Below are 23,027 nucleotides of genomic sequence, written 5' to 3' on the forward strand. Positions count from 1 at the left end.
CTTGTTCTATTGTGAGAGACTGACTAAATTTTACATTAGCATTTTTTCTCTATAGGATTATACATGAGGCTGGTTATTCAGAAGAAGAATGCAAACAATATAAAGCTGTTGTCTACAGCAACACCATTCAGTCTATTATTGCCATTATTCGGGCAATGGGAAGGTTGAAGATAGACTTTGGTGATCCTGCAAGAGCAGTAAGTATCTCAAAAAATTGACATTGTAAAAATCTCAATCTCAATATTTGTCTTAATTGTAATTCGAATAATGCTGATGTTTTACAGAAATTGATTTTCTAAAATTCTGTTATAGGATGTGGGCATCACAAGACCAGCATTTGTTGCCCTTGAACTGAGTGACTTGTTGGCCATTTCATAGGGCAGTTAGGAGACGCATGTAGACCAGGGTGGCAGTAAACCAGATGTGTTTTTGTGACAATCAATGATGGTTGCTGTTGTCATCATTACTGAGACTAGCTTTGAATTCCAGAATTTATTAACTGCATTTAATTTCCACCAGTTATCATGGTGGGATTTGAACCCATGTTCCCAGAGTATTGGTCTGGACCTCTGGGTTGCTGTCTTCCCTTAAAAAAAATTCTGAGACCAAACTGGTGAAATAATTTAATTTATTAAACCTAAGTTCACAACAAAAATAAAGGTATAATGAATTTGTTGTTCATTTCATTTTGCACAAGTTGCTGTTTTACAAAATAAAACCAATTTGTGTTGAGATGAATAAGCACTTTTTCATCTTTAAACTTTTTTTTTGTTGAAGAAACTGAAATACTGATTTATTGATGTTGAATACCTATTTGCAATGAATGAAGCAACTCTTCTGCTTAATTCAGTTTCTTATTTAATTAGTCTTACAGTTTCAATATAAAGAAACATTGGGCGGATTTTCAATTGCCAGCAGAGTCTGGTATAAGTGCGGGTAGGATTTAAAAATCTGGGGCGGGATTCTCTAAAAATGGAGCTTTATATCTTTCCAGGAGTCTGGTACCTAGATTTGTTCACAGCTAGGGCTTTTCACAGTAACTTCATTGCAGTGTTAATGTAAGCCTACTTGTGACAATAAAGGTTATTTATTTATTTTATTTATTTATTTAATGGCCTATTAAGTTCCTTGAAGAGCTTGTTGATGGGCTGGGGAGGTCAGGACTGCCATTTTAAAAGTGAGTTTAGCAACCCTGCACACTCTGGTGCGTATTAGTGCACAACTGTCGTGTTCAAAACAGGCGAAGGGGAAGTTTTTACAATTTATAAAAAAAAAAAAAAAAAAAAAAATTTGTTGTAAATTTAGAGTACTCAATTCATTGTTTCTAATTAAGTGCCAATTTAGCGTGGGCAATCCACCTATCCTGCACATCTTTGGGATTTGGGGGCGAAATCCATAGAAAAACGAGGATAATGTGCAAGCTCCACACGGACAGTCACCCAGAGCCGGGATCGAACCTGGGACCTCGGCGGCGTGAGGCAGCAGTGCTAACCACTGGAAGTTTTTATAATTGAAGATTTTCGGGTCCTGGGGGATCTTGCACCAGATCATGCACATTTTCCTTTCTTGTGGGATTGTCATTCTCTTTTGAACTTTTGTGCTGTTGGCCCTTCAGTGTTCTGCCCATTCTCTTCGACAAGGTGGTGACAGGCCCTCCTCATGGCTACTGAATGCCTTTGCTGTTTGCACTCTGCAGAGATCATTTGCCTCCTGCAGATGCTTGGCACATGCTAATTGGACACCGAGAATGGTTCCTGCCCGATTAGAACACTTAAATTTCAAACTAGCATCACATGAGGAAAGCAAACTACTTTTCTTTTAATTAAAGTAAAACCTTTTCTGAATAAAAAACATTTTGATAGTTTTATATCTTAATATTTTATAAATAAAAGGCATAAGAGTATGAAGGGAAGCACCAAACTTAAAAATCACTTGGTTAGGTCCCAGCTGTGAACAAATCTAGATACCAGACTTCTGGAAAGATATGAACACAATAATCAAAAAATATCCAGAGGCCAAGATTTAAAATGATTGACAGAAGACCTGGATGGTGGCGGAGGAGAATATTTTTCACTGGATTGTCAGGATCTGGAACATGTTGCCAGAAAGGTGGTGAATGTGGATTCCATAACTAAATTTAAAAGGGAGTTGAATATGTACTTGAGAATGAAGGCCTCTGAATCATAGAATACCTACAGTGTAGAAGGAGGCCATTCGACCCTCCGAAGGAGTACCCTACCTAGGCCCAGTCCCCCACCCTATCCCCGTAACCCTGCAACCCTATTAACCGTTGGATACTAAGGGGAAATTTAAGCGTGGTCAATCCACCTAACCTGCACATCTTTGGACTATGGGAGGAAACTGGAGCACCTGGAGAAAACTCACACAGGCACTGAGAATGTGCAAACTTCACAGTCATCAGAGGTCGGAATCAGACCCATGTCCCTGGCACTGTGAAGCAGCAGTGCTAACCACTGTGCTACCGTGCCGTCCCTTATTGGGTTACGGACAAAAAGCAGGGATGTGAGACTAAACACAACTGCTCTTTCAAAGGACCAGCCACAGGCTTAACAGATTGAATGGCTGCCTTCTATGCTGTAAGTTTGTTTTCATGTTGCTATGTGCTAGCTACACTTTCATGTGGAGCTAATTCACCTTTCAAAATTAAGCCCATATCTAGTGGAACCGGCATAGTTAATGTAACAAACCTTAAAGGGCCTTTTTACCTGTAGCCTTTAATGATTATCCCAGCATTTTACTTGGAAGGTTTTGATGAATATCTAGCATGTCTGATTTTGGGAATAGTCAAATGACGTTTTTCCAATGCATTTGCTTATCTACTCTTAATGCATTTTTTTTCTAAATTTTCATTTTCGCATCTAAATTATCCTCGTTCTTTCTCTCACTTTAAAGTTGTTTCTCTGGATGGAGGGCAGGGTTGACCTCTTAACTGGCCCATGTGGGCTAACACCATGGATCATCATTAACTGCCTTATATTTAGAAAAATGTTATGCATTGTAATTTTCAAACAAATGTGTAGGTGCTCCACTGAAACTGTGGACTCAACCCCATTAATAAGTGAGGTGGCTACTATAGAAGCAGTAACCTTGTTTTGTATTTTAGTGTTGCCTCTTTAAATTGATGCTCAGAGTTCAAAACTGGAACTGCCGCCAATATTAATTTATCATACATGCGTTTGCTTATAAATACAGCAGCTCAATAAGACACAAGGAAGTAGCACTTAATGTTGCAACATGTTTTATGTTTGGATTTCTTGAAAACAGTTTATTGAAATAAACATGGCTCAATTTAGCATAACATTTACAATTTCTAAACAATATTTAAGGGCTGTCATTTGAGGGATAATGACTCGTGTGTAATATTTTACCTGACCAAAACATTTGATTACAGATAACTAAAGTTTGTGCGCATGATCACAATGGCAATCCTGACTGGCTTTCAATGAGCTGAAATGAGTTTTCAAGTTATGCAAACCTTTCTCCAAAACAAATTTGTATTGACATCAATGGACAGCAGAAACTAAAACTGTTCATTAACAAGGTCTTCAAAAACTACTTGTTCGGCACTATCTTGTGTCATTTTGCCTGACTCTTCTGTCTTCTGTTCAGTGACCTGATTATTTCTCACCCCTCTGTGAATTGCCTTGGGATAGTTGGCTACATTAAGAAAGCTGCGTGATTAACAAAGTGCTTCTTTCCACCAAAGGGAAGAGTGACACTGCTTATGTTGCAATGTACCTGGTGTTACTATGACAATACCTAAACATAGGACTTTAATTGGATGCACAATGATATTGCTTGCATCATAATTCAAATGAACATATTGTATACTAGCATAGGGTGATTATTCATGAGTTGCAGTTATATTAATTGTCATTTATTTATAAATGATAGCAGATAATTTGGTCAGATACAGTGTGAGGAGTAGTATTCTGTTTTTAGATGCATTGAAATTGCCCTGGGTATGTTACAGTTTAGGATTCTGATGATAAACTCATTTGGATAATCACATGTAAAATATTCCGTGAGCCACTGCAGTTGGGCACCTTGATAGAACATAATTGCTTCATTTTTCTTCTTTTTAAAACTTATTCCTTGTGATCTGCCACGGTTTTATTGGTACACCTGAAAATATTTTGTTTTTTAAAAAATTATTTTTATTCTCCTTTTTCACATCCAAATTTACATCCGCCAACAAACAATCAACGGTAACAAATACAATGTCAATCCCCTGGTCAACAATTCCTCCCTCCCACCAACCCCCAAACAACCCTCAACATTTTAAATACAATGAAAATGGGTTTATCACCAAAAATAAACATTTCATCTGGCTGTGAATAACCTGGTTTAAAATCTCTTCTCTCCTGAAACATTTACTAGTATCCTAGAATCATAAAATTAGAATCATAGAATTTACAGTGCAGAAGGAGGCCATTCATCCCATCAAGTCTATACCTGCCCCTCAAAGAGTACCCTACCTAAGCACACACCTCCACCCTGTCCCTGTAACCCAGCAACCCCACCTAATGTTTGGACACTATGGGTCAATTTAGTGTGACCAAAGCACCTAACAAGCACATCTTTGGACTGTGGGAGGAAACCAGAGCACCCAGAGGAAACACCCACAGATACAGGGAAAACGTGCAGACGCCACACAGACAGTGACCCAAGCCGGGAATCGAACCCTGGTCCCTGGTGCTGTGAAGCAACAGTGCTAACCACTGTGCTACCCATTGGCATACACTAATTAGTTTGATAGTAAATTCATTTTTTTGGGTTTAATAATGCTTTTGAAATGTGCCTACTGGTGCCTGTGCAACTAAGAACTGTATGAGGCTTCCTTAATCAGCAGAATCTTGCAATTTCAACTTGAGTGGCAATGGCAAGTTTTGTTGGTAGGGCCCAATCCAGCCACACTGAATCTTAAATCATAGTAAAGGATCACAGTATTTACAAATGCAAGCCTTTTCAATTACATTGAAGTTGTTCCTTTCCTGTTCACTTCTACTTTGATTTGTTTTATGGATTTAGGTGTGATAGGGTTAGATACCTAGATGACCTTGCCCCCAATGTCGACCAATGACTTAAGACATGCCGAAGCAAGCTAGCTCTTGGGCAACTTGCATTATTATACTTATCCTACTTTTACTTTCATAAATTTTCTCTTTCTGTTCTACACATCAGACAGACTGCAGACTTACATAGAACATACAGTGCAGAAGGAGGCCATTCGGCCCATCAAGTCTGCACCGATCCACCTAAGCCCTCACTTCCACCCTATCCCAATAACCCCTCCTAACCTTTTTGGACACTAAGGGCAATTTAGTGACACTAAGGGCAATTTAGCATGGCCAATCCACCTAACCTGCACTTTAGATCTGTGGGAGGAAACCGGAGCACCCGGAGGAAATCCACGCAGACACGGGGAGGGGGGGGGGGGAGGGGGGGAGGAGGAATGTGCAGACTCCGCACAGACAGTGACCCAGCAGGGAATCGAACCTGGGACCCTGGCGCTGTGAAGCCACAGTGCTAGCCATGTGTGCTACCGTGCTGCCCATCCTGTCTCCCCACTTAAGTTGTCCAATAATACATTTGAAACTGAGCCTGATTACATCCTGTTTTCTCAATTCCTAATTCTTACTACCCTAGCCTGATTCAGGATCAGAATTTGGTATACCTTAAAACTTGCATCTCGTTCAAACTTTCTGAGCTTGTTAGTTTATTCTTTGTGGTAGAGTATTCTTGTGGCTTATTGTTTTGCAAGATGAAATGGCGAACTTCAGGCATTGGGATTGAAGAACCAGCTCCTTAAATCCATCCTGACATTCAAACCAACTTGCCAAATCGTTTTAAGGAGGGAAGCAAGGAATACCTGCTTTGGTGCTTCTAATGGTTTAAAAATCCATTCACTTGAGACATGGCTGCAGCGCCAGGAACTACAACAATATAATAGTGCATTATTTCAGAGAAAGGGATTGGTTAGCATTATCACCATTTGATTCACAACTGTTGCAACTCTCACTAAGTATAATAACATATGACCTAGTCTATAAAACCATCCATTGGTATGCCTTGGGCAAACATTAGACCCAGTTATTATCTCTGGATTTATATACGAGTGTTTAGCTTCAGTAATTTCTGCAGGACTGCATGTAGAACAGTTCCCTATGGTTTACTAAGTGAGATGGGTTGAAACTCAACATTGCGTGGTTGGTTGACTTTTTTTTTCTTTTTTTCTATTTATTACGTTTTAATCATAATGAAGAACAGTACAAAAATGGCTTACTGCACAACAATAATTTAATAAATTTACATTTGGAAGAGAAAGGAAAAGAATAGTAGAAGGAAGAAGAAAAAGGAAAGTAAAAAGGAAAAGAGATTTAAAAAAAGACTACTCCCCAAAATAAATAAAATCAACAACAATTGTAGGACAGATTTATGATATAATATATGCAACCTGTTTAGAGTTATTTACATGAAAGAGAGCTACAGTTGCTCGAAATAACCAAGGAAAGTTTGCGAATCTGCATAAAATTAATCAGTAGGGGCCTTATAGTGCATTTTATTTTCTCAATCATTAGGGGCCCTTATAGTGCCCTTTATTTTCTCATGTTTGAGATTCTGCATAAGATCACGTATCCAATTAGTAAAAGAAAGTGGGACAGACTGCTTCAAATTTAGTGGAATAATGCGTCTAGCCAATAATATTGAAAAGTTGCGTGCATCAGTCTGAATGTTTGTAAAAGGGATATATTTGGTTCCACTCCAAAGAGTAGTATATTCCGAGAAGGTTCAATGTTACTACTAAAAATGAGTGATGTAAAACGTTTTGTTCAAAACAAAGCCAATTCAGGACATGACCAGTACGTATAAGCTAGAGAGACTGGCAGCAATATGGCATTTATCATAGGTTGGATCAAAATTTGGATAAATCTTAACTTTGTTTAGATGGATGCGATATAAGATTTTAAATTGTAGCAACCCGTGTCTTGCACATGCAGACGAAGAATGTACACGAGGGAAAATAGACTCCCTGTTAACTTCTGATAAATCAAAATCTTGCTCCTGGAGAGTTTTTAAGGTATAAGACGAAGGGCAGTATAGTGAAAAGATTAGCGAATATAATCTGAAAAGGATTTCATTCTAATATATCTATCAGTGATTTAGGGGACAGTAAAGGAAACACAAAATTGTCAAGTTGGTTGACTTTTTAAAGAAGCCATTTCATCTCCTACTTTTGTTTATTATGCAAGATATGGAAAATGTTCCTTTTTTAAAGAATGATGTCATGCAGCGTATATAATTCATCCCTTGCACTGTTCTGGGAGGGGAAAACAGAAAATGAAATGGGAAAATTTGAAAGAGAGAGGGATGTAGTCAACTCATTAAGGAACATGTTTAAAATCCTATTTAATTTACACAACTATAATGTTTTTCCTTAGGACGATGCTCGTCAGTTGTTTGTATTAGCTGGTGCAGCAGAAGAAGGGTTCATGACTGTGGAGCTTGCTGGAGTAATTAAGAGACTCTGGAAGGATAGTGGTGTTCAGGCCTGCTTTAATAGGTCCAGAGAATATCAGCTGAATGACTCTTCTGCATAGTAAGTATTATGTGGAGTGGTGTTCATCATTGCAGAAAATATAGACATGGAAATTGCTGCAGGTGTCTAAAGCTATTTTAATAGTTTTTTAAAAATGCTACCTTAAGGTTACAACTGAAGCAGTCTGGCATTGATTAACTGTCCCACGGTGTGTAGTGATTTACCCATAATTGTTCCTTGAAACCTTGATCAAGCTTTTGGTCATCGCTCTTAATATTCCTCTTAATAACCCTTTGGCTTGGCGTTCATTCTTGTTTTTGCCTCTGAAATACTTGGGATGCTTTACTACATTAATGCTCCATATAAATGCAAGTTATTTTAATATCCCGATTTGCCCATGGAACTCGACTTTAAAATATTATCTTGTGGGATAGGCAACCCCATTATAAGTATATCAAATTTGCTTAAAACAGGCTTTCTTGCTAGCAAATCCAGCAAGTTTACATTTGGGTTTTTGGTGTCTGATTGAGGCATTTTGGGGGGGGAAACTGTCAACTAAACATTTCAATATAAAAAGGCACAAGTGAGAGTTGCTGCTTGAATTTACATAAAAAGATGACGAAGGTGCTGCAGAATAGGCCTCAGTACTTCTGATGATGGGAAATCGGACAGATGATATCTTGTAAATGATATTTAGTAACCATTATGGAAGCCTTCTTAAATGGTTACTGGATGATGATGACTGCATAAGACTCAACTCTGCTACATAATTGAATAATAATTCACTGTCAAGGTGGGCATTTAAATTATGCACACTAGGCAAAGTACCAGTGGGTAACTTGGAACAGCACCCAAGCAAGCAGTCAGATGTTTGAGAGGGGAGAGCAGGAAATGTTTCACAGCATTGAGTTTTCTATTTAAAGTGACCATTGGTTTTGCTAAAATTTTCAAACGACGGTGGAAATTTGAGCTTTAATTAAAAAGATTTGAAAATTATTATAGTATTTGTGTGTCATTATTTCTCATTTTTATTCTCAGTTATCTGAATGACTTGGACAGAGTAGCACAGCCAAGTTACATTCCAACTCAACAAGATGTTCTAAGGACCAGAGTTAAAACAACGGGCATTGTGGAGACCCATTTCACATTTAAGGATCTTCATTTTAAGTAAGTACTGTAATTCTTCAAATTAATTTATCTACTTCGCTGACCATTTTGCTTTAGTGATGCACTAAAACTTCAAATTGAGTAAACAGCAGGTGAAGTCTACTAATAATTCAAGGAGCTAAATCATTAAAAATTAAACTGAATAGTTAATTGTTGGCAAACTGAACGCTTAGTGTGTTTCTGTACTTAGAAAAGATTAATTTAAATAAAATGACTTTAAGTGTAGACTGGTATTTGGTGTTTGCTTGTAAAGCTCTTGTATAAATAGTACCTTTTCTTATAAAATTCACTGATTTCTTGAAATCAATATTGCAGAGCCATTTGGAAAACAGGTAACATTTTGACTCGTGTATTTTCTGTTTTTGTTAACGCAGAATATACTTTTTTTGTTATTGGTTTTGCTGGAATAAACTTGCCACTAGAAGACTTGAATGATTTAAAGGGGATGAACGTGATGTGAAATACAATTGTGTAGGAACATAAAAATGAATATAAAAATAAAATGGAGGAAGAGACTAGGAAAGGGATTTGAAAGGTGCAATGACTATGTCTTGGGGTTGGAAAGTTGTCCTTTTTAATTACCCCTGCAAGATATGTAGTGCACAAATTGTTTGAAATGCAACACTTCCTTTCAAGTCTTACGTTTTGACTGACTGAAATGTCATATAATTTCTGTACCTAACCTAAAGCAGTAGGGTTTGATAAAGTGGAGAAGATATGAAAGCAACTTTGAAAGAGAAAAACAGGATCCACTTAAATTAACTTATCTTGAGACATCCTACTAATCATCTGCCTTCACATTACCTTCTTAAATATTACTGGTTTGGCAGTTCAGCCTCGTTGGCACAACTTTGGTTAATAGATGTTCAGTTTTGAAGATTTCCTCCCTAAATAATCTCTTGAACAGTCCTTAACAAGGGTTGATATTAGACTGGTCTGTATTATATTCAAGTGATGCAATTCAATTTGGTAGCTGGCTAGATGGAAGTTACAGGTGAACATACTGCTAGTGTGCTTCATTTACCTGGAAAGTCTGCTTGTGTTTTTACAAATACCTGCTTTCATAGTTTGGAACGACAATTGAGAAAAGATGGTTTCAGGAAATGATAAAACACTAAAATATTGTTTTCTCTTAGAATGTTCGATGTGGGTGGCCAGAGGTCTGAGCGGAAAAAATGGATCCACTGCTTTGAAGGAGTAACTGCCATTATATTTTGTGTGGCACTTAGTGATTATGACCTTGTTCTTGCAGAGGATGAGGAAATGGTAAGTGGACTGATCATATTTGCCAAGATAAATATTTAAGGAAATAATGAATAGGATGTTGTGCACACCCAAATGTTCCATGCCTTTTCAATGTTAATTAATTCACAGGTAGCTGTTCCATGCTCTGTTCATTGTTAAAGGGAGCTGATGTTTCCCTGAATCTGGATATAACCATAAGCAGATCACACCTTGGGATAACTCATCCTTCCCTGCACTACAGAGTGCTGATCTTGGTACATTGTTGTTGTAGATGGAGTTGGAAGAGGTAGTTCTTAGTGCTCCCTAAGTTGGTGTATCAGGGAGGAGGAGATGAGTGGAACATTGCAAGACAACTTAAGATGCTGTTGTGCACCCCTAGCAGTCAGCTCAAAATGACATTAGCAGAAGGCAGGAAGCAGGATGACTCTAACATTTGGAAATGTTCATAGAACCTGTATAGTGCAGAAGGAGGCCATTCGGCTCATCAGTTCTGATGAGCCGAATGGCCTCCTTTGAAAGCAGTTCTGAAAGAACACCCTACCCAGGCCCATTCCCCTGCCCTATCCCTGTACCCACCTAACCTGGACACTAGGACAATTTTATCGTGGCCAATCCACCTGGCCTGCACGTCTTTGGACTGGGAGGAAACCGGAGTGCCTGAAGTAAACCCACACAAACACTAGGAGAATGTGCATACTCTACACAGACATCATCCGAGGCAGGAATTGAAACCGTTCTCTGGTGCTGTGAGGCAGCTGTGCTAACCACTGTGCCACCATGCCTCCCTGTTAACACTTTCCCTTTTTGTAACTTTGGTTTCACCAAATATTTTGCATTTTTGAAGAGGTATGTTCAAGATTTGAGAAGAGTTTAAAACAAATAGTTCTCAAGTCTATGCTCACATTACTGGACAGAAACTTTTCAGTTTTAAATCTGGTTTGAAGTGTTTTGAGTGCAAGATAAATTTACAGGATCTTAAATAAGTATGTGAACTGCCATTAAATAATGCTGTTGATTTTGTATTCAACTGTATTACGGGCATAATATTTTGTGGACATACTTATCCGTGACCTAACATCTTACTTCGCTATATCAATCATAAAGCTTTCTTTGACAGTGTAGCACGTAATGACAACCATAGTATATTCATTTCACAAAAGCTGGCATTAAATTCCTTTCTATTTGCAAAATAGGCACAGCTCTTTCCGTCTGTATTTTTTTCTTTCATTTTTCTTTTCTTAATTGCTTTCCAAAGATGTTTCATTCCAGATTTCATTTCCTCCTTAGTATCAGATTAACTCCAAGTCAAAAGGTCGTTGGGTAAACCTCCCAGTACAGAAGAACTATCGGATGCTCATCACAAAAATGGATCATCTTGGAATTTGCTTTCAGCTTGTGGGATCTAGCTGTTCCCAAATTGTCTGTTGCATTTGAACAGTGATTGCTCTTCAAACCTGGGTTTTGGAATATCCTGATGTGATGAACCATAATATAAATACAAATTATTTTATTTCTTGCCCTCTTTTCTGCTCTTCTCTCACCTATAGTTTCCATGTCACAATATCTCTTTCTTAAATACTTCTAGGATATTTGCATCCACTACATGGAAATTCATTGCTTATGTTAGTCACCGTGTGAAAGGTGTCCTGACATCAGTACTTGAACTGCCTTTTACTGAATTAAGCCTTGTAGCCATGTCCTACTGTTACTATTTTATTATAAATTTACCTTTCTATACAGTTTACTATGTTTTATACCCATTGACACCTTCTTTTCACTTCTGAATTGTCCAAATTTTCGGTCTGTTTTCATGGCTGTCGCTGGACACTAGCAAACCGTTTCATGGCTCTTTGCAGCACATCCCAAAGCTTAAAAGTCTTTCTTAGGGTGACACGGTAGCACAGTAGTTGGCACTGTTGCTTCACAGCTCCAGGGTCCCAGATTCGATTCCCGGCATGGATCACTATCTGTGCGGATTCCCCGTGTCTGCATGGGTTTCCTCCCATAGTCCAAAGATGTGCAGGTTAGGTGGATTGGCATGCTAAAATTGCTCATAGTGTCCAAAAAGGTTAGCTGTGGTTATGGGGATCGGGTGGAGGTGTGGGCTTAGGTAGGGTGCTTTTTCCAAGGGCCAGTGCAGACTTGATGGGCTGAATAGCCTCCTTCTGCACTGAAGATTCTATGACACTCTATGATGTGTCAGTGCCCAAAGTTGTACATAATGTGCACCTACAATCGCATCAGAATACTGTTATTTTAGCATAATGTTCTGTTAGTGTATAACATTTTGTTTCTTCTAACTTTCAAGCAGGACTGGTGAACAGTTGCATTGTGTAGGTCTTTATGATTAAATCTCCACCCTACATAATAAGATGAATGTTAAGTTTAATAAACTATAATAGTAGCAATTTTGTTCATAGTTATATTTTATTCTAATTTGGACTTGTTAATACAAAAGTAAAATGCAACCGATGCTGGGAATCTAAAATGAAAACACAGCTGAAAATATTTAATAGATCAAGCAGCATCTGTGGAGAGAGTCAATTAATGTTTCAAGCCTGGAAGCTCTGATGAATGGTCATAGACATTAATTGTAACTCTTGTTTCACTGTCCACAAATGTCATCAGACCTGGCTATTTCCAGCATTTTCTATTTTTATTTGGCCTCACTGTTGTGTTTCAACTTAGTTGAAAACTCAGTTGATCCATTTCATTTATTTGATGGTGAACTTGGAGAAACGGTGCTGAAGCATTCCAATCTACTCTGGTACGGTTGCAGACTTAAAATGTTTGCAATTTTCCAGATCCCTGCTCCATTTTAATTACTAAGTCATTCAAATTTAATTTCCTCGCTGTGAAGGAAGAATGAATTCTTATGGTCATAGCACTTTTCAAGATGTTGCAGATTGCTTCACTTAGTAAATTTCCCTTTGAAGTATAGCCCCGGTTATTGGATAAGCACAACATAATATTGTACATAGGACAAAATCCCACCTACAGCAAATGGTGGGTGACCAGTTGGATTAATGTTGCTGGTGATGGTCGAGAGAGGAATATTAATGAGGTCATTGGGAAACTTTGTGCTCTTTGAAAAGCGTGATGTTATCTTGTAAGTCCACCTGTGCAACAGAGTCTTATCCAAAAACAGCATCTCTGAAAATGCAGGGCCTCTTCAGTGTTACATTGAATGAGCCTAGGTTATTTACCAGTTGAATAGACTGTTTGAGTTTGAAGTATTGTACTTAGAGTAATTGTGTAATTCTACAGAACCGAATGCATGAGAGCATGAAACTTTTCGACAGCATCTGTAACAACAAGTGGTTTACAGACACGTCTATCATTCTCTTCTTGAATAAGAAGGATCTCTTTGAAGAAAAGATTAAGAGAAGCCCCCTTACCATTTGCTATCCTGAATATGCAGGTAAAGGTATAGTACTGGTAGTATTTTCATTTTTGCCTGAAAACATTGCAAGTTCTAAATTACATTTGAACAAAATGTTAAAATAACCCTACAAGTGACACGGATGAATTTTATAACCTTGATATTGATGGCTTATGGAGGCAGCCGGCCTTGTATCTTGGCAGCAGCCCTTGTGGTCTTAGTGCTGTTTCATGCATTGTAAGGTTTAACTGGCTAATTGAGTGATAATTCTTTCTTCTGCCTAGAAATCACTTTTTAACCTAACCTACTCCAGCTTGCAAAATGGGTCAATGAATATATGGTAGCAAATAGTCACATTAAAGCTTTTAATCTTCAGTGAAGAAAGTTTAGGAAAGGTGATATATTGGTCAGAAAATAGAATACAAAATAAAAGTGGGGGAAAGACCATGGGAGAGGAAAATAAGTAAATTATCTTCAGTCTACTAGGTTAGTAAATGTGATGTGATGCATTTTGGAAGGACTAACAAGGCAAGCGAATGCACAATGGGTGGTCGGATGCTAGGAAGTACAGAGGAGCTTGAGGTGCATATCCAAATATCCCTAAACGCAGCAGGACAGGTGAATAAGATGGTTAAGAAGGTATATGGGATACTTGGCTATATTAGTCAAGGCATAAAATATCAGAGCTGGGAGGATATGATAGAGCTGTATAAAACGCTTGTTCGGCCACAGCTAGTGTACTGTGTGCAGTTCTGGTCGCCACACTATAGGATGTGATTGTACTAGAAAATAGTGCAGAGGAGATTCACCAAGATGTTGGTTGAGCTAGAGCGTTTCCGCTATGAAAAGAGGCTGGTTAGGCTGGGGTTGTTTTCCTTGAGCGCTGAAGGGGGACCTGATTGACGTGTACAAAATTATGAGGGACATAAATAGGATGGATAGTAAAAAACCTTTCCCTTTGGCAGAGGGGTCAGTAACCAGGAGGTGTAGATTTTAAGGTATGGGCAGAAGATTTACAGGGGTTTGAGAGAAAACATTTTCACCCAGAGCCTGGTGAGAACCAGGATCGCACAACCAGAAGAGTGGTAGAGGCAGGAACCTTCACAACATTTATGAAGCATTGAGATGAGCACTTGAAATACCGTAGCATACAAGGCTAGAAAATGGGAATAGAATGGATAGGTGTTTTATGGTCGGTGTAGACACGATGGCTGAAGGGCCTCTTTCTCTGACTCTGATAGTAATGGAGTTATCATGACCAGTTTCTATGTGATTATTGTCCACTTACTTTACTGAGCCATAATTGTTCCAAAATATTGAAACCAGGAAAGAGTCTGCACCCCTAATGTAATCCATGAAACATACATTGTGGAGAATTGTGGCTGTAGGGCTCCACTGCTGTGTTTTGCCTTGTGGTTCGTCTAGGATGAGCACCATCTTCAGGAAGCATGGAGCCATCAGTGTGTGGTAATACTATGTTTTTTAAACTGCAGAACTCTCCAAATTACTGCTTGGATACTTCTTCACTTGAATTTTGAAGTTGTATTGCAGGAATGGCTTTATGAAAGGCTAGGAATCTATCCTACCACATCAACACAATGTGGATCTTTCTGTTGCTGTATGATAAAACTTTTAATTTCTAATATCCTCTGGTAGTCATTTTGCAATTTCAAGAAAAGGTTGTGTACGCAGTGCAGGCAAATATTCTGAAGGTTCTCTGACTGGAAATTCATTGTTATAATAGTCAAACTAGCTAAGTCTGGATTTCATATTTAAACTTTGGCTTTTACGTCATGCAGGATCAAACACATATGAAGAGGCTGCAGCATATATACAATGTCAATTTGAGGATCTGAACAAACGAAAAGACACTAAGGAAATCTACACTCACTTCACATGTGCCACAGACACCAAAAATGTGCAGTTTGTGTTTGATGCAGTCACTGATGTCATTATAAAGAATAACTTAAAGGACTGTGGTCTGTTTTAAAGCTGTTAAAGGGATTGGTAAGTTGCCTTTGTTTTTCCCCAAACTCATAGTAAGTAGCCTTAATATAGAGTGCCTGGTCAAATTTTTAGCAGAATCATTGTGTTAAAAACATTTACCATCTGTCAAAAGATGACTGAAATAGTTCATTTGTAAAGTTATTCAGTCATATCATCAGGAAAATTGTTTTTCACAAAATATGCTCTATGCTTTCAGGAAGAAACTACTTGTGTTTGCATATTAATTTAAAGACATACTCAACTCAATCACATTCTCTGCCCTATTTTCTGTCAGTTCACAGCAACTGTCTTACTTCAGCCTTTTAAAGTTCACATGTTTGATAACTTTTTAACGCACTTGTACTATGCATTCCCAATCCTCCAAAACAATTCTTGTGCAGCATTTGATGGCTCAGGTGTGGTTTGATTCACTGAGCTTAGCTTAGTTCTCTCTCTCTTACCTTCTCCCGCCTGTCCCCTCTTGTTCACTTGCCTGCCCTCTTTTTTGAAGTATTGTATTGCCAGAATGTTTGCTCCCCTAAAAGGCACAAATGAGATGATGAAAACATATTTTCAGTTCTTCACAGATCCAGCTTCTCTCAGTTTTGAGTCTGATCACCATCTCTTATACTTTGGCCCTGTGCATAATTTGATATTTTTGTCACTATCTCTCAGTTCAAATATAATCTCACATTTAACCCACTGCTAAAGCTGCCACCAAATAGCCTAGATTCCCTCTTGTGTCCACACTTTTCACCTCAGCAGCTCTCAAATTCATAAAGCCAAACTTTGTCCAGCACTCAAGAACTACTCTCTACCCTGTGGTGACCTTCAGCAACTTCTGTCAAAACCAAGGGTTTGGGGTTAATTAGGTTCACAGCTCTTTGAAATATATTAAAGCTCTTTTTGAAATATATTAATGACTTGGGGTTACAGGGTGTGAATTTAAAGTTTTCAGATGACTCAGAACTTGAAAAGGAAACGTAGTAAACAAAGAGGAGAGTAACAGGCTTCAGGAGTTCATGGACTGGGGACTTGGCAAATGAAGTTAATCTGAAGAAATGTGAAGTGATACATTTTGGTAGAATGAAGATGGCCAATATAAATTAATTATTACAATTTTGAATGGGGTGCAGGAACAGAGAAATCTGAAGGTGTATGTGCATGGTTCTTTGGTCAGTAACCAGAGGACACAGATTTAAGGTGATTGGCTGAAGCACCATGCATAACATAAGGAAAACGCGTATTATGCAGCGCGCTGTTATAATCTGGACCACCCCTCTACCTGGAGAGCTAATGGAAGAATAACTTTCAAAAGGAAATTGAATAAGTAAATCAAGGGAAATGGAAAATAAATAGGGTTTTGCAAAGAAAGCAGTGGAGTAGGCCTAATTGGAAACTCTTATCAAAGATCTGTCAAAGTCACGGTGGGCTGAATGGCTTCGAGGCTTGGCTTTTGCCTCTTCATACTGACAACGAAGTCTTTTTTTAAAAAATTTGATCGTTGCCAGTCTGCTTCTGCATTTTGCTCCTAAACTGTAAATATATTGCAATCGTTACTCTTCTTCCTCCTCACATTTTTGTTGTGCCAAAATCAGACATGGTGCATCCTTTTATTTTTAATTCGCTCTTCAGCTTCTCAATTTTCCCTGATACAGTCTTGAGTCTTTTAACTGGTATTCCCGAGGACGGCACAGTAGCACAATGGTTAGCACTGTTGCTTCACAGCACCAGGGACCCGGCTTTGATTCCCCACTTGGGTGTCTGTGCCGAGTCCCCGTGTCTGTGTTGGCTTCCTCCGGGTGTTCCGGTTTCTTCCCACAATCCCGAAAAACGTGCTTATTAGGTGAATTGGACATTCTGAATTCTCCCTCAGTGTACCCGAACAGGCGCCGGAGTGTGGCGACTAAGGGATTTTCACAGTAACTTAATTGCAGTGTTAATGTAAGCCTACTTGTGACACCAATAAAGATTATTATTAGAATTACTGTTTCATAATTTGTTTACTCATTTGCCTTCACTTTTGAACCATACAGTTATTAATGAGCCTGGCACTTGCTTAGATTTCTAGATTTGTTTATAAAACTGAAAGCACATGTGTTTTTTTTCCCATATATAAATAAGATGCTCCAATTTAAACAACTCCGATCACCTTGGCTAAACATAGGATGCAGTCTCATCAATGGTATTGTCATATACCAACACTGTTGTTTGCTGATGAGATTTATAAAATGCACTAAACTTAAAACATAGGAATTTTAATATAATTTATGGGTTATTATAAAATGCATATTTTATATTTAAAGATGTTTGTGAATTACCGGCTTTATTAAATCAATCAGAAATGCAGTCTTTAAAAATAATAGTTATTGCAGTGCAATCTTTGCAATGTACAACTTTGAGTAAAATTGGTAGTTCCAGTAGAAATGCCTCCAGGATTTTGAATTATTCTAAATGGATGAGATAAAAATACAATGCCTTATCTTTTTTGCAGATTGAAAATAGCTATTCAGTCGACTTGAACCTACTTCTGAATATAAGGGAAGATATACTGAATGGACCAGTACTGTTCAACTTGCCAGTTGTAACAGCGTTATTTATGTTTGTCTTGTAAATTTTTTAAGTAATTAGGATAGTCTACATTGAGTTTAATTTTGTATGTATTCCTGTAACTGTAGCTCTGTTTATTGTAAAACATTTTCTTTCTTTTTCTATGGCCTTCACTCTTCCTTTCAAAGGAAGAAAGATGGGCCCTTAGCTTATCTAAGAAATGGCTGATTACACAACACGTTTCTCTATCCACCTTTGTTAATTCTGCATGCCTTTTTAAATGTATAAGATACTTTGCTTAGCAGAATGTAGAATCAATAGAAGCTAATGGGTTTATCGTGATCACCTTATTTTCTCACAATGATTGGAAGTACACCGCTATGCACGGCTCCATTTCGGAAGGGTTTTATCAATCAACTCACTGCTCATTACAGCAGATAGAGTACTAACAGTCTTTGTTGTGCACTGCCTTAAAGGTAGTGCCAAAGTTTTATACGTTTTAAGCTGAAATAAAATGAACTTTTGTTTGTAAATAGGAGTTAACATTTGTATATGTATTCTTTTGAAAGTATCCATGAGCATTTGCGGGGAGGGGTGGGAAAGCAGTGTGATCAGATGTATCACTGAATATAATTGCAGTGGGCTCAGGCGGTGTTGAAAAACGGAGTATTTGAGCTCCAGTATATGTTTCACCACAAAAGTCTACTCAACTTAAGAAAGGAAGAGAATAACCTTTCTTTTGTAATGTAGAGATTTACAGTAACGATTAAAAATGTCTGGTTCATACCAGAAATTAAGGTACATTTTGAGTTACATTGCTGCAGAAGGAGATTTGGAATTTTTTAAAGCTGTGTTCTGACTGCATATGGTTTCGGTCAAGTTTGTTGAAATCTACTTCAGATGCTTTCGGCCGTCCAGGATATCACCTCATGGACTATTTCTGACAACTGCATTTAGTGTAATATTAGAATTTAAATCTTTATCTTTTTTTCTTACTGATATTATTTGGAGATAAATTTTAAATGTTGACTGACTTTTTGTTTTGAACCTGCTCTTTATGTAGTCCCATATTGTGGTGATAAAAATGTATCCATAAGATACCTGTGAAAGTTAGCATTTAGTGAATTGTCTGTAGGTGCTTACCTAGTATTGGAACTGTTTCCGTGTAAACCAGTTTCTTGTTGATGTGCATACATTTGACCAACACATTTAACTCTTACTGAAAGTAGGTCAGAAATACATGCATTTTTGTGTTACAGGATTACAATCACTACCAATATAATTTTATACTGTTAAAATTGTTGTAGCGGTCCTAAAGAATATTGCAGACTAAGATCAAGGACCGAAAGAAAATTAATCTTGGGGCTATTTTGTGCATTTGAGTGACATGGGCCAAGATTATTGGTTATATGTACTAACTATACAGATGAATTTATGTAAAGTTTATTTTTGTTTCATTGACCTACAGATATAAGTATCAAAAAACTTTACAACCTTTACTGAGATTAAATGATGTAACAAAAAGGCATTTATAAAGTTACTAAAACATTAATTCTTGTATATTTGGCCAACAAATGTATGTATATTGCTTTTTAGATTATCCAAGTTGGTTTTCTGAAATAAATTTTCCTCTTTGCACTTCATGCAAAAGGTGATTGGGACTTGGATAACCAACAATTGATTAAGGATTACTTACAATTAGTCCAAATACTTGTGCCTTGCTGGTGAACAACTTTTGTCAACCAGGTCTTATTTCATTAAAACATTTCTGATAGAAGTAGTAGCTAGATTCACAAGCTTGATCATACTTGATACAAAAATAATTGGTGGAATTTAAATGTGGGACCACCTTCTGTTATTTCTGAAAATGTAAGGAGTTTGACAAGACAAAAAAAACTACTGACTCAAATATTGGTGATCATTACTACTGCTTTTTTGAACTTGGTCTGTACCATTATGGATGTCAGTAAGTGAGCTTAATAAAACTGAATTCCCAAATTTTAAGATGTCTAAAGTGGTTTATGAAACAACATTTGAGATTCAATGTGCTTTTCCTAGTTGAACCTTAGTTTATTTTCAGCCACAGTGGGGTTGTACCTCTGGTCGAATTTTACATGTCACAAAAGCGGGGGATGCTAATGATCATAATGTTTCCTAATGAGTTATTGCGCACTCCCACAACTTGACCCATCTAGCTACTCCCCATCCCACTGAGTGTAGTGTAATGATTCACTGAGTGCAGTGCTATATTTGAACTGTCAGTAATATATTTGGATATTTAATTTGGTATTGCTACTGACCCGACAATTTTTGGAATCGATTGGTAAAGTAGCAATGCGTGTTGTTCTTGCCTGCTCCCGAGATAACATTGTAATTTTCCTGACAACAAAGCTTAATGCTAAAAGTCTATTCAAGTATATGGGCAGAACATTGCCAGCTAGTGAAGACAGAGACAGAAGTTCTAGAGCACCATTTCCTCTGGCTAATCATGAGCGTGGATACATCATTAGAATTATTGGAAATGTACATTTATAATAAAGTCTTAAGCAATTGCCTATTGCAGTGTTGTAGCTTAGATTCCAGTTAACTAGTGTTATGGTACCGTCTATATACATTTGTGGATCAAGGTGTAATAAAAGTGCAATAGCGGGTGGGGTGGGGGTGGGGGGGGGAATGCATTCTGACAACATTAAGACATAAAAATGAAATTTGTTTATGGGGCTGAATAAAACCAAACAAACTTATTGTATTTCTTGTCTGACTGAAAAATACATTGTTTATTTCCAACAATTCACAATCCCAGATACACAGGAACCAGGATAATTTATCAAACCCATTTAAAGTAGAAGAGAGTAGATTATTGTCACTGCAATGTGTTGATTATACATTGTAGCGCTCGGGGGCTGCAGTTCTGATTAATAAAAGGGTTTCTTTTCGGCTTCTAAGATTATGGCAGATCCCACCGGGAGATTATTAGCAGGTCTTTGGTGGGAATCTCTGGTCCTGGTTAATGTGTATGCTCCAAATTGGGATGATACAGCTTTTATTAGCAAGCTACTGGCTTCTATTCCTGACTTGGACTCGAACGCTAATTGGATGTTTAATTGGAACTTAAATTGTGTTTCAGACCCTCGATTGGACCAAGATAGGCCTTAAGTCTCTGATTCCATCAGGGGTGGCAAAAGCAGTATTGGCTTTTATGGAGCAGGTGGGAGGGGGTGGTGCTGACCCATGGTAGTTTTTGCAGCTGAGTGATGAGGACTTTTTTTCCCTCCTGTCTATCAGATGTACTCTTGGATTGATTTTTTTGTGGTGGGTAGGTCTCCTTCCTGGGGTGAAGAGGCAGGTACTCTGCAATTATCTCAGATCATGTCCCACATTTTGTGGATTTGGTGTTGAAGCTGGGTCCTTCTCGATGCCCGCTGTGGAGATTGAATACGTCGTGTTGGCAGATAAAGGTTTTTGTGAGCGTATATTCTCTGCCATTGGGGAGTATGTTGCGTTTAACAAAAGTGAGTCCAGCTTACCTACATCGTGGGTGACCCTTAATTTGGTCATTAGGGGGAGATATTTCCTGTAATTCACAGAAGGACAAAACAGGGTGAGAGAAGTAGCAGAGGCTGGTGGATTCCATCCTAGAGGTGGACCGCCAGAACTCGCTTGCCCCTACACTGGAGTTGTTGGCGAGCAATTGCAGATGCAATTCGAGCTACTCTCAAAGGGTAAGACGGTGAGCCAGCTGCGACGCTCGAGGGGACATTTTATGACCACTGAGAGAAGGCCAGCACACCAACTGAGACGGCAGACTGCCCCCTGGGGGATTTTGCAGATAAGGGACTCGGGTGGCAGATGGCTTTCCGCCCCATTGAAGCTTTTTAATCAATGTCTTTACAGATCAGAGGCCCCAGAGGAGAAATGACCCTGATGCAGATTTTGGAAAGGATGTCCTTTGTGGTGGTGGAGATGGAAAGGAGGGAGGAGTTGAAATCCCCATTGGGTGCTGAGGAGATTATGAAGTGAATTGGTTCAATGCAGTCGGGCAAACCTCCAGGTCCGAATGGGTTCCCCATCGAACTCTATAAGAAATTTGCGGGGCAGCTGATCCCACTGATATTAGATAATTTTAACTTTTCCATGTCCCTGGAGGTTTTGTCAGTTACACTGGAGCAAGCCTTTTTGTCTCTGATTTTGATGAAGGATAAGGGCCCTACAGAATGTGGGTCGTATCAGCCTATCTTGTTGAATACTGATGCTAAAGTGTTGGCAATACAGTTGGAGCCCTGCCTTCCAGGGGTGATTTTGGAAGAACAGACAGGTTTTGTCAAGGATCAGCAGCTGTCGACCAGTATACTTCAATTATTAAATATCTTACTGTCCCCCTCTCCAGCAGTAATTGTTTCAATGGATGCAGAAAAAGAGTTAGATAGATTCGAGTGAGCACCTATTTGAGATTCAAGGGAGGTTTTGTTTAGGGTCAAAGTTTATATCTTGGATTTGGATTTGAGTTATTTAGGACTCCCACCGCCAGTGTTGGCAAAAATTATTTGAGCTTGGGTTACTTCCAGCTGAATAGGGGGACAAGGCAGGGTTGTCCATTGTCTCTGCTTCTGTTTGCCTAGGCAATCAAACCACAGGCCATTGAGTTGAGATCTTCCACTGAGTAGAGGTGGATAAAGCAGGGATGGAAAGAGCATAGGGTGTCCTTGTATGCAGATCTTTTTTAAATCACAGACCTAATCTCTACCATGGACGAGATAATGAAGCTATTTAGGAGTTTTAGCTCTTTCTCTGGGTATAAGTTTAATTTGGATAAGAGCGAATACTTTCCGGTGAACCCTCCAGGGAGGGGAGGTTGCCTTTTTGTCTTGCCGAGTCTAGCTTTCGTTCTCTGGGAATCCATAACCCATGATTGAACTTTGCTGGATAAGCTCAATTATGCCAGTCTTGTGTGGGTTAGAACTGATTTGCAGAGGAGGGAGAACCTCTCCCTCTCCTTGGCGAGGAGGGTTCAGACAGTTAAATTGAATGTCATTCCGAGATTTTTATTTCTTTTTCAGTGTCCCCATTTTTCTCCCCATATCTTTTTTTGCTCGAGTCAATAAGACGATAGCTTCCTTCATTTGGGCGGACATCACC

The 23,027-nt window shown here is 38.5% G+C and overlaps 1 protein-coding gene across 2 annotated transcripts in view; it reads left to right on the forward strand.

Moving 5' to 3' along the window:
- The window catches only part of LOC140387968 (guanine nucleotide-binding protein G(i) subunit alpha-1), a 64,942-nt gene extending 45,047 nt beyond the window's left edge, over positions 1 to 19,895 (forward strand). The window contains exons 3-9 of one of the 2 annotated variants that reach the window (XM_072471380.1): positions 56 to 197; positions 7,464 to 7,621; positions 8,600 to 8,728; positions 9,865 to 9,994; positions 13,241 to 13,400; positions 15,155 to 15,362; positions 17,836 to 19,895. In XM_072471380.1, coding sequence (XP_072327481.1) covers positions 56 to 197; positions 7,464 to 7,621; positions 8,600 to 8,728; positions 9,865 to 9,994; positions 13,241 to 13,400; positions 15,155 to 15,345 — 910 coding nt within the window. In that variant the 3' untranslated portion in view covers positions 15,346 to 15,362; positions 17,836 to 19,895. The remainder of the gene's footprint in view (positions 1 to 55; positions 198 to 7,463; positions 7,622 to 8,599; positions 8,729 to 9,864; positions 9,995 to 13,240; positions 13,401 to 15,154; positions 15,363 to 17,835) is intronic. The other variant, XM_072471381.1, reaches the window with a different exon arrangement.
- Positions 19,896 to 23,027: the final 3,132 nt, after the last annotated feature.

Source organism: Scyliorhinus torazame, chromosome 13 (genome assembly GCF_047496885.1).
Source record: "Scyliorhinus torazame isolate Kashiwa2021f chromosome 13, sScyTor2.1, whole genome shotgun sequence".
NCBI classification, from domain to species: domain Eukaryota; kingdom Metazoa; phylum Chordata; class Chondrichthyes; order Carcharhiniformes; family Scyliorhinidae; genus Scyliorhinus; species Scyliorhinus torazame.